Source organism: Microtus oregoni, unplaced genomic scaffold (assembly GCF_018167655.1).
Source record: "Microtus oregoni isolate MIOR12 unplaced genomic scaffold, Mior012 000016F_ref0000370, whole genome shotgun sequence".
Taxonomy (NCBI): domain Eukaryota; kingdom Metazoa; phylum Chordata; class Mammalia; order Rodentia; family Cricetidae; genus Microtus; species Microtus oregoni.
Window position 1 is genome coordinate 2,665,337 of NW_024543075.1, and position 14,104 is coordinate 2,679,440.

The 14,104-nt window shown below is 54.1% G+C and overlaps 1 protein-coding gene across 3 annotated transcripts in view; it reads right to left on the reverse strand.

The window, feature by feature from the left end:
• Positions 1–3,377: 3,377 nt before the first annotated feature.
• The window catches only part of Lsp1 (lymphocyte specific protein 1), a 34,352-nt gene continuing 23,625 nt past the window's right edge, over positions 3,378–14,104 (reverse strand). For 2 of the 3 annotated variants that reach the window (XM_041666493.1, XM_041666496.1), the window contains exons 2-11: positions 13,650–13,793; positions 11,635–11,793; positions 9,620–9,716; positions 9,199–9,291; positions 8,966–9,009; positions 8,728–8,809; positions 7,999–8,133; positions 7,610–7,687; positions 7,406–7,500; positions 3,378–3,721 (exon numbers count right to left, since the gene is read on the reverse strand). In XM_041666493.1, coding sequence (XP_041522427.1) covers positions 7,411–7,500; positions 7,610–7,687; positions 7,999–8,133; positions 8,728–8,809; positions 8,966–9,009; positions 9,199–9,291; positions 9,620–9,716; positions 11,635–11,793; positions 13,650–13,793 — 922 coding nt within the window. In that variant the 3' untranslated portion in view covers positions 3,378–3,721; positions 7,406–7,410. Of the gene's footprint in view, positions 3,722–7,393; positions 7,501–7,609; positions 7,688–7,998; positions 8,134–8,727; positions 8,810–8,965; positions 9,010–9,198; positions 9,292–9,619; positions 9,717–11,634; positions 11,794–13,649; positions 13,794–14,104 lie in introns of all 3 variants that reach the window. The other variant, XM_041666495.1, reaches the window with a different exon arrangement.

The following is a 14,104-nucleotide window of genomic DNA, read 5'->3' on the forward strand; positions in this document are numbered from 1 at the left end:
GGCCCAAGGAGGCAAGGATGGAGGAGACATGCCTGGAGAAGAAGGCAAGGTCCCCAACTGTCCTAGAAAGGTGCCAGTTGCTATTTTTACCTACCCCCCCCCGCCCCGGCAATGGGCACATGCTTGATGGACTGACGGAGGGAGGAGGAATAGATTAGATGGAGCCAAAGACTGTGTTGAGCCAGGCTGGTATTGGGGAGTGGTCATCAGGGCTTGGGTTTCAAGTTCCTTGGCCCCCTGCTCCTCTGCCCAAGGTGGCTTGTAGGAATGGGAACTTTGCTCAAGATAGGGTCTAACTCCATGTGGCACGAGTAGCCCGGCCCTACGCCTCCATCACAGAGACAGCTCAAAACACCCACAGAATGAAGGACCTTGGATCCTTGGCCCGTATTGCACCAAACTCTTTAGAAACCAGGTCTATTTGTTTCAAGTGGACACCATTGGAACATATAACAAGAGAAATGATGACCTAAACCCTGTGGTGGTTGTCGATCTTCCCCAGTGACTGGGGAAGGCTGGGTCATGTTTGGGCCTGTTTTTGGTCCAGGGGTTCTGTCCTAAGATGTTGAGACCTAGGCTCTATTGGGTTCTGAGCAGGCCTGGCCATGTGCCTGGCCTTTCTTTCCTCAAGACTCCAGGGGGCACCATCCAACCATGGACACCTCTCCTGGGCCTTGTGTGCCTGGATAGCACTGCCTTTAGGGAAACTAAAGCACCAAGTAGCAAGAGACCAACTTGGCACTTCCTACTCATTTCCTCAATTCTCCCAGACCCCAGGGGTTGGGCATGACAGGTAAGGCCCATGGATCTGTCCAGTTCAGGGGAAAAGTCAATGTGAACCCCAGGGGACACAGACAAGGCTCCTGTTCTTGGCATCCTAGGGTTAGAGACAAGCTGGATCTTTGAGTTTCTGGAAGGTTGAGATTGACCCACCAACCACTTCCTACGTGTCGGAGATGGGCCATAGAGTAGCAGAGACACACAAGACCCACCTTATTGTCAAAAGCAAGGTGGAGCCAGTCTTTTAGCCTGTGGGCTCACAGAACAGGGCCTCTCTCCTGCTCTCCTCTGCTCCAAGCACTTGCCCTTTAGAGGTCCCTCAAAGCTGGAGTTGCTGGGCTACCCCAACCTTCCACAGCCATCCATGTCCTTGGATAGATAGGGTTCAGTGAACTCCAAATAACACAGATGCCCAGTTCAATCTGCCCTTGGAGGTTATGTAGAGTTTATGAAGCCCCACACTGGTGCCAAGGGGACTCTAAATCTCTTCTGTGCTAAGGCCAGCCTCCCTTTCATTAGGTTTTAACCGAAACAAAGCACATCCCTCAGTTGAGGAACACAGAGAGCAAACACGAGGGATTTGGTCCAGTCTGTAGTTTTTGAAGTCCTGCATCCAGAAGCTCTTTTGTCTGAGAGGAATGGGGGTCCTTAGAGGTCTGTAGGAGGGTATACTATTGTCTCTGTAATGGCTCCTTATGGCCAGCAGGGGAGGGTGGCTGCTCACTTCAGAAGCCTTTGGCAGGCACTCGCGGTGAGGTCAGAGAGACAGGGCAGGTCTTATTTTGGGTAACAGTCATCTCCTTCTCAGGGGACCAGGCCCAAGGTACAGCAGGACAGCATAGAGTGGGCACTGCTGGACCTGTTGCTGCCGGCCACTAAAGACTTGAGCAGGTAACACATGCCAGGTAATACACAGCAGGTCCTCCTTGGCTTGGCTGGGGCTCAGTGAGCAGGGGAGACAGAGCAAAAGGCTCCCTGGGGATCTGGGAGAGGACTGGAGACCCTGGTGGAGGTGGGGGACAAAGTCTGTTGGATGGGTGCTGAACTTCTACCCAGGAGACTGAGAAGCAGTGGAGTTTGAGGCTTCACAGACTGGTTGTGAAGGATCCCTCAAAGTTGGTGAATGAAGAACTTAGCCTTGCGGACAGAGGAGGTTGAGAAGGGCCTGTCTTTCCAGTGTTTTGGCTCCAGTAGCCAATATGGGCGACTCCTAGGATAGTGGGGTGCTCAGAGGCCATCCAGACTGGGAGTGTAAGAGCCCCTGGACCCTGAGCCTTACCCAGTACTCCTAGTTGACCCACTGTGGCTAGCTCTGCCAAACCCAGGATAGGACTGGCTGACGTGGCACTTGGGACTCAACCGCTGTGATCCGGGCAGCAGCTGCCTCCATGCATGACAGCTCCTCCAGGTTTTAAAAACACAGATTGGCTCGACAGGTATTAGGGCACTTCTGGGTCCAAGGGACTTCACTTTGAGCAGGACCTTGAGGAGGAAACCCCAGCTATTGGATCCCTCAGGAGTCAGGCAGGAAGATGGAAGGGCCATGTCCTTGTGTCTTGGGCAGGGCGGGCAGTGTTATAGCAGGGGGTAGACTCTATACCTGAGACCCACACAAGATTTAGCGGAGTTGTACTTAGCACACCTTGCACTCTCCTCCCGAGGTGAGTCAGGGGAGCATGGTGCAATAAACACTTTCCCTCTGTCACTTGACATACCCATTCTGGTCCTACACTAGTATCTTGCTCCCTGTCCCTTAAGGACCTTGAAACAGCTTCTGCCCTTGGCCACCTCCTCATCTGAGTAGAAAGGGCAGGGAGTGTCCCGTGTCCTGGGAAAAGCTTCTCGTGGAGCAGAGTAGAGCTCCACATCTACATCATGGTGAGGCTGTGAGCAGGCTGGGGCCATCAACCTGTGTGAACGTTAATATTCCAGAGCTATGTGTCCCTACCAGTGGAGTTGGAAGCTTTCAGTAAGTCAAAATTCTGAATGTCTAGGTAGTTGTCATGGTCAAGCTTAGCTCATCATTAGTCAAGGATCTCCAGAGTCCAGAGGCAATAGGGTTTAGAGTCAGGCCAAGGGGCAGGCTTGTGAGGGGCGGGAGACCCCAAGAACAACATCCCATAGCTCAACTGTCATTCACACACTTTTGGTCAGCCACTATACACTCACTCACCCTCATAATCAGCTTTCACAGTTTCTACTTCCATTCCTTCCTTTCTTCTCTCCTTTCCACCATTGTCTACTCCCCCACCTATCCATCTACTCATCCATCCATCCATCCACCCACTCAACACCTCCATCTGTCACTATTCATCTACTCACCCCTTATCATTCACGTCTCCATCTAGCTACCCATCCATCTACCCAGCCAGCCAGTCAGCTACTCATGTATCTATCTGTCCCTCTATCTACCCATAAATGATCTATCCTTCCGCTCATTCATCCATTTATCTACTTACACTCTGTCCATCCATCCATCTACTTACCCATGAGCTCACCACTCATCCATCACCCATCATCCACCTGTCCATCCATCTATCACCCATCCATCATTCACCTTGTTCTCTCTTAGTGAGCACAGGAGAGCCAGTGCATGGGGCCATTCAAGATGCTTTATTACACATAAAAAAAGGGACTCAGAGTCCTGAACATTCAGCATGGGGACAGGTACCCCTTGGATCTGACTGGGATGCTGGCCTTCTCTCCTCCATCCTTCCTTGGGAGCTCTTGGCTCCTCTAGGGAGTTGTCCCTTTAACTGATGGTGAGAGGCAGAGGTGGGGGGGTTATCAAAGAGTAAGAGGGCATAGAAGATGGAGGGTCCAGGAGCAAAAGGAGGGGGGAGTGGCAGCTGGGTTGTTGGAGGCACAAGAGCAGGCCAGACTGGCAATGGGAAGCAACTTCTTGGTCAGGGCTGGGAGTGGCTTCTGACTGGAGTCTCTCCTGGAAACATAGGCAAGAGTATGGGGAGCATTAGGCTGGGGTTGAAGAAACGGCACAAGCTGTCCTTCTCTATGACCCTACCTTCCTAGTGTCCATCAGACCTTACCATACCCCTCCTTATCTGGGGAGGCTCCTGCTTACAGTGGTCAGTCACCTAGGAGACCAGCTCTCAGGCTCAAATCTATTCTGGGCCTAGGCTGGTTCAGGAGGCAATACTGACCACCCACTGGGGCAGCCCTCTTGAACCAAACCCAAAGTTACCCCAATTCTTCAAGTCCCAATTTCCTAAAGGTAACCCAGAAGCTTGGAGCAAGTGTGGGAAGACCACCCCAGCCCCCTGCCAGTGTTTGCTTCTGCTCCAGCAGAGTCAGCTCCAACCGCGGCAGCCATACGCCTCCTTCCACCCCAAACCAGATGGCCTCCAGTTTGGCCCAGATGCCATTTGTCAGTGTCCTTGCAAACATGTGGCGCCCAGAAACCAAGACAGGCAGCTCGGCCTGGACCACCCCTGGCAGGAGGGCTGTGGGGATATCCCATTCAGCATAGCTCAGCAAAAACTGCTCTCGTCTTCCTGCTAATCTACCTCTAAGGATAGAGCCTCAGCTTGCCTGAGCCTTTTGGCTGCCACCCCTCACCACTCAAAGCACACGGACGCGCCTGTGGTCAAGCTGGCGACGGCATGGCGGCCCTCACGTGTCTGCAGGCAGCCTGCCCTCCACCACTGTCCGGCAGCTGGCCAGGCACAGGCAGTTTGCTTGCAGTTCATCAGTGGGTCTCTGTTCCCATCCTGTACTACTATAGGTCTGGGCCCCAGCTGGTACTTGGAGGTAAGGCCAGCTTTATGCAGGCTATCATATAGGACAGATCCCTGAAGGCAGGTTCTAGGCTTTGTCACCCACCAAGTGACCTGGAGCCACTGTAAGTTCACCTCCACACCAGGGTATGATGAAGGAACCCACAGCGACTAATGCATAAGGCTAGAAGGTGCTTGCAGTATGGGAGAGCCTGGGAAGAAGGCTTCTAGTAGCTGACGCTGCACCTTCTCCCACTTCGGCATATGAAACCACCTAGCAGCCCCTCCTGTGGGCAGGGGAGGGGCCCAGCCTGACCACTCTTTCTCTCCTCTACCCCAGACCAGAGATGTTCGTTTCAGTTGTGTCGACACCCCAGGCAGCATGTGGCCCAAGACCTGAGGCCCCCCATGGGCCTCCACCACCCTTGCTGCCCAAACCTGGAAAAGACAACCAGAGACTTCAGAAGCTACTGAGAAAAGCCGCTCGGAAGAAGATGGTGGGAACAACCCTCGCCCCACCTGGGGCCTTCCGTACCTCCCTGTCCCCTGTGAGTGAGGCCAGTCATGACCTGGAGACCACCGTCCAGCGTCCTACTGAAGCCCCTCACTTGGTGGTCCCCCTGCCCCGCTCACCACATATCCCCATTGTTCACCACGTGGCCTCGCCCCTACAGAAGTCCACTGTCTCTTTCAGTCTTCCTCAGCAAAGGTCTCTGGCAACTCATTTCAAGGCACCGCCTAGGCTTGAAGCCCCAACCCCAGAAACTGCTTGGCCCCACAATGGCTTTGCCCATGTATCTGCCCCTACAGCAGCTGGTACCCATATCAGCCAAGTGCATATCCGGCTGTCACCATCCTCGCATACTGGGACATCTGAGTCCCCCAGGGTGGCCCTGGATGGGGATAAAAGCCTGCATAATTCTCATACCCAGCCTCTCATCCCAGTGGCACACATTCGCCCACTGCCCACCGGGGTGCAGGCAGTCAGTCCTGGGCCTGAGGAGCCCCCTGTAACAAGGCCACCACCCAGCTTTCAGGCCTCAGCATCCAGAGAGTCAGGTGCTCGAGTGGTGGTGCCCATAGCCCCTACCTACCGCTCATCTGGACTCTCACCTTATAGCCCAGTTCCTGCAGCTCCCGAAGCAGAACACCTAGAGGAACTGCCTACAGCCAGGCTTGCCATGGAGCCCAAGCATGTCTCCAGCCTCCCAGCAGCCTCAGGTCCCTTGGGCCTCCCCCAATGCCCTGTTCCCAAAGTTGCACCCAAGCCCTGCCTTAGTGGTTGGACACGCCTGAAGAAGCAACTGATGGAGGACGCAGAGCAGCCTGCATTTCCAGAGCCGGAGCTGAGCGTGCAGTCTATGCAACCAGAGGTGCCAGTCCCCATGGTCCCACAGCCCCCTGCCTCCAGGGCCTCTAGGATGTGGGACGCAGTGCTGTACCGTATGTCACTGACTGAGTCCCGTAGAAGCCACCCTGTGGGGCCCGGAGATGGGGGACACCCTCCAGCCTGCCTCGGTCGCTTGCCTTTTCTGTGCCGACCTCGCTTCAATGCCCGGAAACTACAGGAGGCTGTCCGGCCTGCTCCTACACTGCATCCCATCCTGGAGCTACACTCCCAGCCCAAGAACTTCAATCGGACAGCAGCAGGTTGGAGACTCCAGTGATGTAGCCAGAGTGGCCTCACAGACTCTGGACTGGGGTGGACAGAGACTGACTGAGGCTGAGGATACAGAGAGAGGGTCTCAGTCCTCACAAGTGAACACAATGGGTCAGGATAGTGCATGGCCATGGCCATGGCAGCTGGCTGCTGGCTGCTCAAAGGAACCTATTAGATAGACACAGACAAGTTGGTGGGAGCGGAAGTGGCAAGTGAGAGATGTGGATGAAGCAGGGAGCATGTGTCTGGAGGCAGTTTGGAGTGGTGGAGAAGAATGCAAGTTGGAGAATATTTATGGATGATGGAAGCCTGACCTCAGGACCAGGGTTCATAGAGGGCTTTAGGCCCAGTGCAAGCTGGTTTGGGTGAGAGGTATTCAGAGGTACATAGGACTGGGCAGTGGAGAAAGGATGTTCTGTGGTCTCATGTGTGTCTCTTCTGATTCCCGTCAGTAAGGGCTTACTGGGTAGGGCTACACTGAGGGCAGGGTTTAGTACAAATCGTAACCAAGTTTCAACAGTCGGGTAAGGACAGGTCAAACCAGAGGGTTATAAAGAGGCAGGGGCCAGGCACTAGAGGGACTCCACCCCTAAGATCTGCCCAACTCTGACAGAACATCAGCTGTGAGAGGAGGGACCCAAAGGAGCCGGGAGAGGCTCTCCGTCACAGCCACCATAACGGGATTCAGCAGGGGTTGGGCTAGAAGTCCTGCTTGGAATATGATGGGTACTATGGCTGTGGACAGAGCTACCAATAAATGTATGTATACCCATACAGGTATCACCTCTGTGTTTTTCATGGGATGGGGAAAGCAGCAGAGTCCCTAGGGGTCTTCAGCAGGGCAGGGGGACAAGCCAAGGTCCCATCTCCTTTACTGGATGTATGGTAACCCACACTTTTGGATGCTGTGCCACACTCAGTTTCTCCAGGGCCGACTCACATATCATGAGTCTCACTGGATATGGTAGGAGTTCCTAAATAGAGTTTGAGTCTCATAGGAGTACTCAACAGTACTATGAACAGTACTGGGCCAACCTGATCCTGCTTGAGGGGAGAGTGTTCCAGGCTTCAGAGAGCCAGGAAGACAGCTGGTAGCCAGACAGAAAACACAACAACTCTAAGGCCAGGTCTTCAGCCCTCAAGACCTAAGATACGGCCCATCTATGCCAGTATGCTCCCCGGGGGACCCATTTTGTCATGCTTTGGTCCTTTGACTCACCAAGATACATACATGATCTATGGCGCTGGGCTGTCATCCACAAGCACTTTCTCATACTTCCCATGTCCAGTGGCCACGAACTTGTACCTCTTTCCAGATGGGGTGCTCTGTTAGGTGAGACTAAGCGTCAAGGAGATAGCTATAGAAGGGGGATGCTGCTGTCTCCAGAAAGTCTTTGAGGATGGGATGTAGCCGCTGCCATCTTGGCTTACTAACCTTGATGGTGGATGAGGTCTTTGAGCCTCCTTTCTGCTCCCACAGGCTTTTCTTGCTCATGTCTCCAGCTACAATATCCTGGGGATGGACACAGGGCAGGGTCTGTCATAGGACAGTTACGGGCCAAGGGGCCTTTTCTTCTGCCTGACATTAGCTGACTGAAAGGTCAAGAACCTGCCCGCCTCACATCAAAAGAGAGTCCTACTGCCTGTTTATTAGGGCAACATGGATTTTTCCTTGAGTCCTGAAGCCTCACATCCACAGTTCACCTTGGCTACCCCAGGTTTGCTTTTCCAAAGGGAACCACCCACCCACCCTCACGATGGCCAGTTTCCCATGCTCTGCCCCCCCCCCCCCCCCAGTTTGGTCTGCCTGGAGAGGAATCCTACCTGGCAGGAGGGTGTCTTGGAAGCTGACTGAGTCTGTACCTCTCCTGTCTCCCAACGATTCTTGGTACTGGCCACAGCCATGCTGGGCAGCTCTATGGAGGGCTGTCGGGACAGCTTGGGAGTTCGACCAGCAGACTACAGAGGAGACAGAGCCCCAAGACAGTCACCATGGTAGGCACCAGCAGCCTTTCCTCATCTTTGTGTTTGCTGGAGGTAGGGATTGTGGACAGATGTGCTAGCCTTCATTTGGTACCCCATGAGCTACCCTTACTTCTGAAGAACATGGGAGACACAAGGTCATATGGGTTCTGCTTCATGCTACACATTTGGGGGCTGGAAGAGCATTGTTTGGATGGAGTTTATGGGTTAGATGGAGAAGATTTTTTGGTGTGATGGGAGGTGCTGGCTAGGTGAAGGGGTATCACATGAAGAACAGGGCTGATGGAGGGATGTTGTTGAGGTACATGGGCTTTGTTAGACTGAGGGAGAATTGGCTGCATGAGGGTGTGTTGTATGGTGGGAGGGGCACTGGTGGAGTGGGTGTGTGACAGGACAGAGGCATTCCTACTGTGATGTGAGAGACCTAGAGTAGATGGAAGAGCAATGAGAGTTAAGGGAAGGACACTGTATAGTAGAGAGGGGTATGATGGGATGAAGAGAGCTTAGGTGGATGGCTGATAATGGCTATTAAAGAGGAGACTTGGCCTCGGAGAACTGAGTATACTTTACCTCAGTGGCCTGGGTATACTGCTGCAAGCGTTCATCAATTGTGGAAATGGGCAAGGTTGGCTGGGACTTCTTCACACTGTTGCTGGGGGTAGAAGAAAGGATAAGTCTTATGTTCCTTTCCAGTGTCCTCCCAGCCTACCCAAATAAAGCCCCTCCCAGGATACCACATCCCCCGATCTCAGTCCACAGCTGCTATCCCACCGTGTCTTTGAGAATGCCAGAAAGAAGGGAGACACACCTCTTCTGTATGGAGCGATTCAGGGACTCCGTCCTATCTGCCAGCTGTGGAGGGTGCAGAGTGTGGTCATGGAGAGACACACGAGGCCCAAGTTCCATCTCTCAGTGAGTCTCCCCACTGACCCAGCCCCACTTCCCTATCACAGGGGTTTACCAGTACAGCAGGGGATGGATGAAGAGAACATGAACAGTGGACACAAGCAGGGAGAAAGGGGATACTCAGGCTTCACCTACTTTGGTGGTGGGGCTTAGGGGAGGTGAACTCAGTTTCACAGTCTCTTCCAAAGCCAAAGGGCTGGGAGTCCTGGCCTGATGACTTGTCAGGTGCTAGGGACAAAAAACATAGGCAGCTTAGATGACCTCTCCCTGTGCCCTCCTACCCCACCCAGAGCCTGTCTGAGGCCTCCAGGGCCTCAGGCCTAGTCTGGCCCTGACACGCTACAGCTCTGGAATCTCCAGCTGCTGGGAAGAATCTCTTGGTCATCAGAGAGGAACTTGCCCAGAGGGTCACCAGCTTCTCCACCCTCCAAGAAAGTGTTCTGGAAGGACTCAAGGACAGCATCAGGGAGTGACGTCTCCTATAGGTCAATCTAGGAGACCACAGCACCCCTGCAGTATCACAGACCTAGCCCCTCAGGGAGCCCTCACCTCTTACCTCTTCTGTCTCCCCAGAATTCCCAACAGCATCCTCTGGATTATGCTCCCCCTGGTTCAGGCACAACTTCTCTAGGTGAACGTTGGTTTGGTGAGAACTGTGGAAGAAAAGAGAGGCAAACTTAGTTGTAGGAGACCATTTGTTACTTGGTTCTAGGCAACTTCCAGTTCCAAGCCTTAGGTGTGTCATCTGTAAAACGGGAGCAGTCCAATTGAGTTGGTCCACAAGGCTCTTAAGACCCCAGTGATAAAAAAACATTAGGGTTTATTTAAAGAGATAGGGGTGTTTCAGAGGACAACTTGGGGGAGTCGGCTCTCCTTCCTCCATGTGGGTCCTGGGTCTCTTCCTCAGGATGCTAGGCTCAGTGGCAAGCACCTTTAACCACGGAACATCTCACAGGTCTAGCCAAGGCACTTTTATAGAAGGATATGTAGGGCTTTGTTCAAAGCCAGCACTGTCCTAGGGCCTCTGTGCCGAGAAGCCCTAGAAGGCTCCCTTGAAGACATTAGCTACTGCTCACTCACTGAATAGGGCTGCCCAATTGCTGAAGCTGGACACGTCCTGCAGCCCTCTATCTGGATAAGTCCACTTTCTGGGGGCTTTTGCCTTGCCCATATATGGGCAAATAGATCAGCAGAACACAGCATTGAGGAATGGCCACTGGGGGCCCAGACCCAGAGTGTTTGGGGGTGCTGGATTAGCGGGTGGAAGAAGCTAGGGAAGGGACTGCATTACTGAGGTGAGGGGCCTTGGAGAGGGGCAGCTAGCCAACGGGCAGCCGGGCGTGACTCTGCATTCGAGTGGCTCTGAACCTAGAGGAGAAGATAGTAAATTCTTGTATTTTCCATGATGTCAGGCCCCTTGGTGTACGTGCCAGCCAAAACCCAAACCCACCGCCCAAGGTGGGCTGGGGTTGGAGCCAGCAGCAGCCACACAGAGGGGCCATTCAAGAGCTGGCGCGGACCAGGCAGCTAGGCGGGTTTGAGGGTAGGGTGGAGGCTGCAAGGCCAGAGCTCTGCCTGAAGATCGAAAGTGCCCCCTGCTGTTGAGCCGAGAAGGGAGTGAGCTGAGGGCAGGGCTGTAGCTGCCTGCCTAGAAACCCAGAATACACACAAAACACATAGGCACACAGGGGGAAATTGAGGCTGGCAATGGGCAGACCCAGGATAGCTGGCAGTGGACAGACTCAGAACCAGGGCCCCAGAAAAACAGGGGTTTTGGAATGCAGAGGGTGATTGAAACTGAAGTTCATTAAATGAGAACAAGAAAGAGCTGAGCTGAGTTCTTGCTGGCCCAGGGGCCTCTGAGGGGCCAGATGGGGCTGAATCACTGAGCAAAGACAGCTCAGCCTTTGGCTTTGGCCCACTCAAGGCAATGGGGGCTCTGGCCTCCAATTTTGGAGCTCCTTAGCAGGGCCAGAGACCCTCACTACCCAGGCCTGGTGGGAGAGGCAGACTTATCTTCACACCTGGCCCTGATCTGGGGGGGAAGGCAAGGTGAGACGCCATCAGCAATCCTTCATCTCCGGACCCAAGGGGGCTTTGGCCCCCCATTTGTCCTGATTTAGACAAGCACACACGTCCACACATCTGGAAAGCGTGTCCCCTGGGCCGCCTCACAGGCGCACATCTGGAAGTACCTGCTCCCCTTCGTGGGAATGGAGCTCAGCCAGCCTGGGGAGGGCGGGCGGGCGTGGGCTGCAGCGCCTACATTACGTAAGTGGGCCGCAGCTGTGTGCTGATGTGGCAGCCCCCCACCCCTGTTGGCTGCAGCTGGTCAGGATGGGGCCCCTAGCCCTGGGGAACCCAGGAATGCAATATCTTCATTGCTCTCTCCCTGTAGCCCCCTCACTGGCCACCCTGCCATCTATCTCCTTTTTTCCCATCTCCCTACCCGCTTCACAACCTCTGAGCATTTTGGGGGTCTTTTGGGGAAGAGCAGACAGAAAGGAATTGTCTAGGCCCAGGCTGGGTTCAGAAAGAGCCAGTGCCCTGCCCAGCCTGGTCCACACTTGCCTGTCCTCTGCCTGCTTTTCCTCTGGACTCTCACTTTGAGAGGGTTCACTACCCTCTGCAGTCCCCTCGTTCCCCCAGGTTTGCTGCCGCTGCTCTATTTTTTGGGACCAGTCACCGAAACCCTCATCTTCATCCAGTTCAGAGGACTTTATCCTGAGGCTGAAAGAACAGAGGAAAAGAGGGTTAGGAAAAGACGTCACAGCCTATGCTCCTTTCCTTGTCTCTTTCCTTAGACCCGGACTCCCAGAGTGAGCCACCATGTGCTTCAGAGATGGCTCTCCATGGCTACATTCTGTCTGTTTGAGGTCAGAGAATCACCCAGGGTAGAGCTGTGCCTTCTCTAGCAGCCTACAGCTTTCCAAAAGCAGAGTTGTGCTTTTCCTGTCCGTCTAGGGCTCCCTGAGGGCAAAGCTATGGCTCCACCATTAGTCTAGGGTTCCATGACGACAGAGCTATGGCTCCACCATCAGTCTCGGGTTCCATGATGGCAGAGCTATGCTCTACCATCAGTCTAGGGCTTCCCAAGGACAGAGCTATGGCTCCACCATCAGTCTAGGGTTCCATGATGACAGAGCTATGCTCCACCATCAGTCTAGGGCTTCCCAAGGACAGAGCTATGCCTCCACCATCAGTCTAGGGCTTCCCAAGGACAGAGCTATGCCTCCACCATCAGTCTAGGGCTTCCCAAGGACAGAGCTATGCCTCCACCATCAGTCTAGGGTTCCATGATGACAGAACTATGGCTCCACCATTAGTCTAGGGCTTCCTGAGGACAGAACTATGGCTCCACCATCAGTCTAATGTTCCTTAAGGGCCAGACTTTGTTTTCCTCATTAGTCTAGGATTCTTTGAGAGGAGAGATGTGCCTCCTCCTTCAGTCTATGACATCCCAGAGAGTAGGACTATGCCTCTACCATCAGTCTAGCGCTCCTTGAGAGACAGACTCTTCCTACCTCATTAATCCATGACTCCTCCAGAACAGAGTTATGCCTCCTCCTTCAGTAGAAGGTTCTCTGAGAGCAGGGCTATCCCTCCCCCGTCAGTCTAGGGCTCTTTTAAGGCCAGGCTTTACTGCTCATATTAGTTTAGGGTTTCCTGAAAGCAGAGATATCACTCCCCCACCAATCTAGGTCTCTTTAAGAATATACATAGCTTTGCCTCTTCTTCCAAGCTAGGGCTCCCCAAGGACTAGGCAATGCCTTCTTCAACAGTCTAGGGTTCCCTGAGGGCAGGACTGTGTTTCTTCAACAATCTAGAGCTCCCCAAAAAGAGAGCTCTGTTTCCTTCTTCAGTCTAGGACTGCAGGAGAGAGGGTGTGCCTTCCCCCCCCCCCCCCCCCCCCCGTCTATCTAGGGCTCCTTGAGGCTGCTGTGGTTCTCAGGGTGGTTCTCACAGCCTTTTTCAAGGATCAGGGTGAGCTACTGGGCAAGAAAGGGTTGGGGGCTTGCAAGGACCCAGTAACTAAAGACCTGACTGAGAGGCCATGACCCCTGCAGCACCCCACCCCGCCCAAAGCTGCTGACTTCGAGAAAATGGAACAAAACAGGGCCAGGAGGAAGGGGAGAGTTATTGGAAAAACAGCCCAGCCCAGCCGCGGAGGCCTCCTGGGCCCGAGGAGGAAACGAGCCGGCCCGTAGCCGCCAACTTGGACGTGGCCTCCGTGAGTCACTGGCAGCCAGGAGTTTGGGCGGGGGGCTTGGGGGCCAGGGCCTCATGGCTGGGGTCAGCACCAGTCCAAGCCAGGGCTGGAGATGTACAGGGTGTCCAGAGCCTGAGTCAGGGCCCCTGGAGGCTGGTTGGAAGGGGAGGGCCTCACATAACTTTATGGACCCTCTGGCTAGTCAGCATCCCACAGATGGTGTTTACTGGAGACTGCAATGACCTTTGTCTCAGGAGCTGGTCCCTTCCTCTAATTCCTACACTGTGGCTCTAAGTCCAAGGCCTGATCCCCCAGTATGTGCTTCTTCCCAGGTCCTGTGTGGCAGTAAATAGGGGTCCAGGACCCAGCAACCTACAGTGTCTGCTGCCCTGTCTGCTCCAGGGAACGATCGCCTTCCTCTTCATCTTTGTCCTGGTCCTGCAGCTGCTTCTCTCGTTCCCTTTGGCGCTGTTCACGGGCAGCCTCTTCTTGGTCTTCTTCTTTCCACTGAGCTGTGAGCCTGGAGGAGCAGACCCAGAGAGACAGTCATGCCACACGACTGAGACAGTCTTGCGATGAGTGGCATGGTGAGGGGAATGGACAAACCCTGCTGTTGGCAGGCAAGGGTAAATCCCTGGACCCGTCTGCAGGCCTCAGTTTACTCTAAGATGAAGGCTGTGCAAAGCAGTTGTGAAAGTGCCTTTGCCCAAGGGGGGGGGGGGGGTAATCCCAGGGCTCTGTACACACAGGTGAGCCTCTGCCAAGAGAGGAGACATCGGTGTCCACATAGGTTTCAGGCAACCCGATGTTGGGGCTTGTGACCAACTGTCC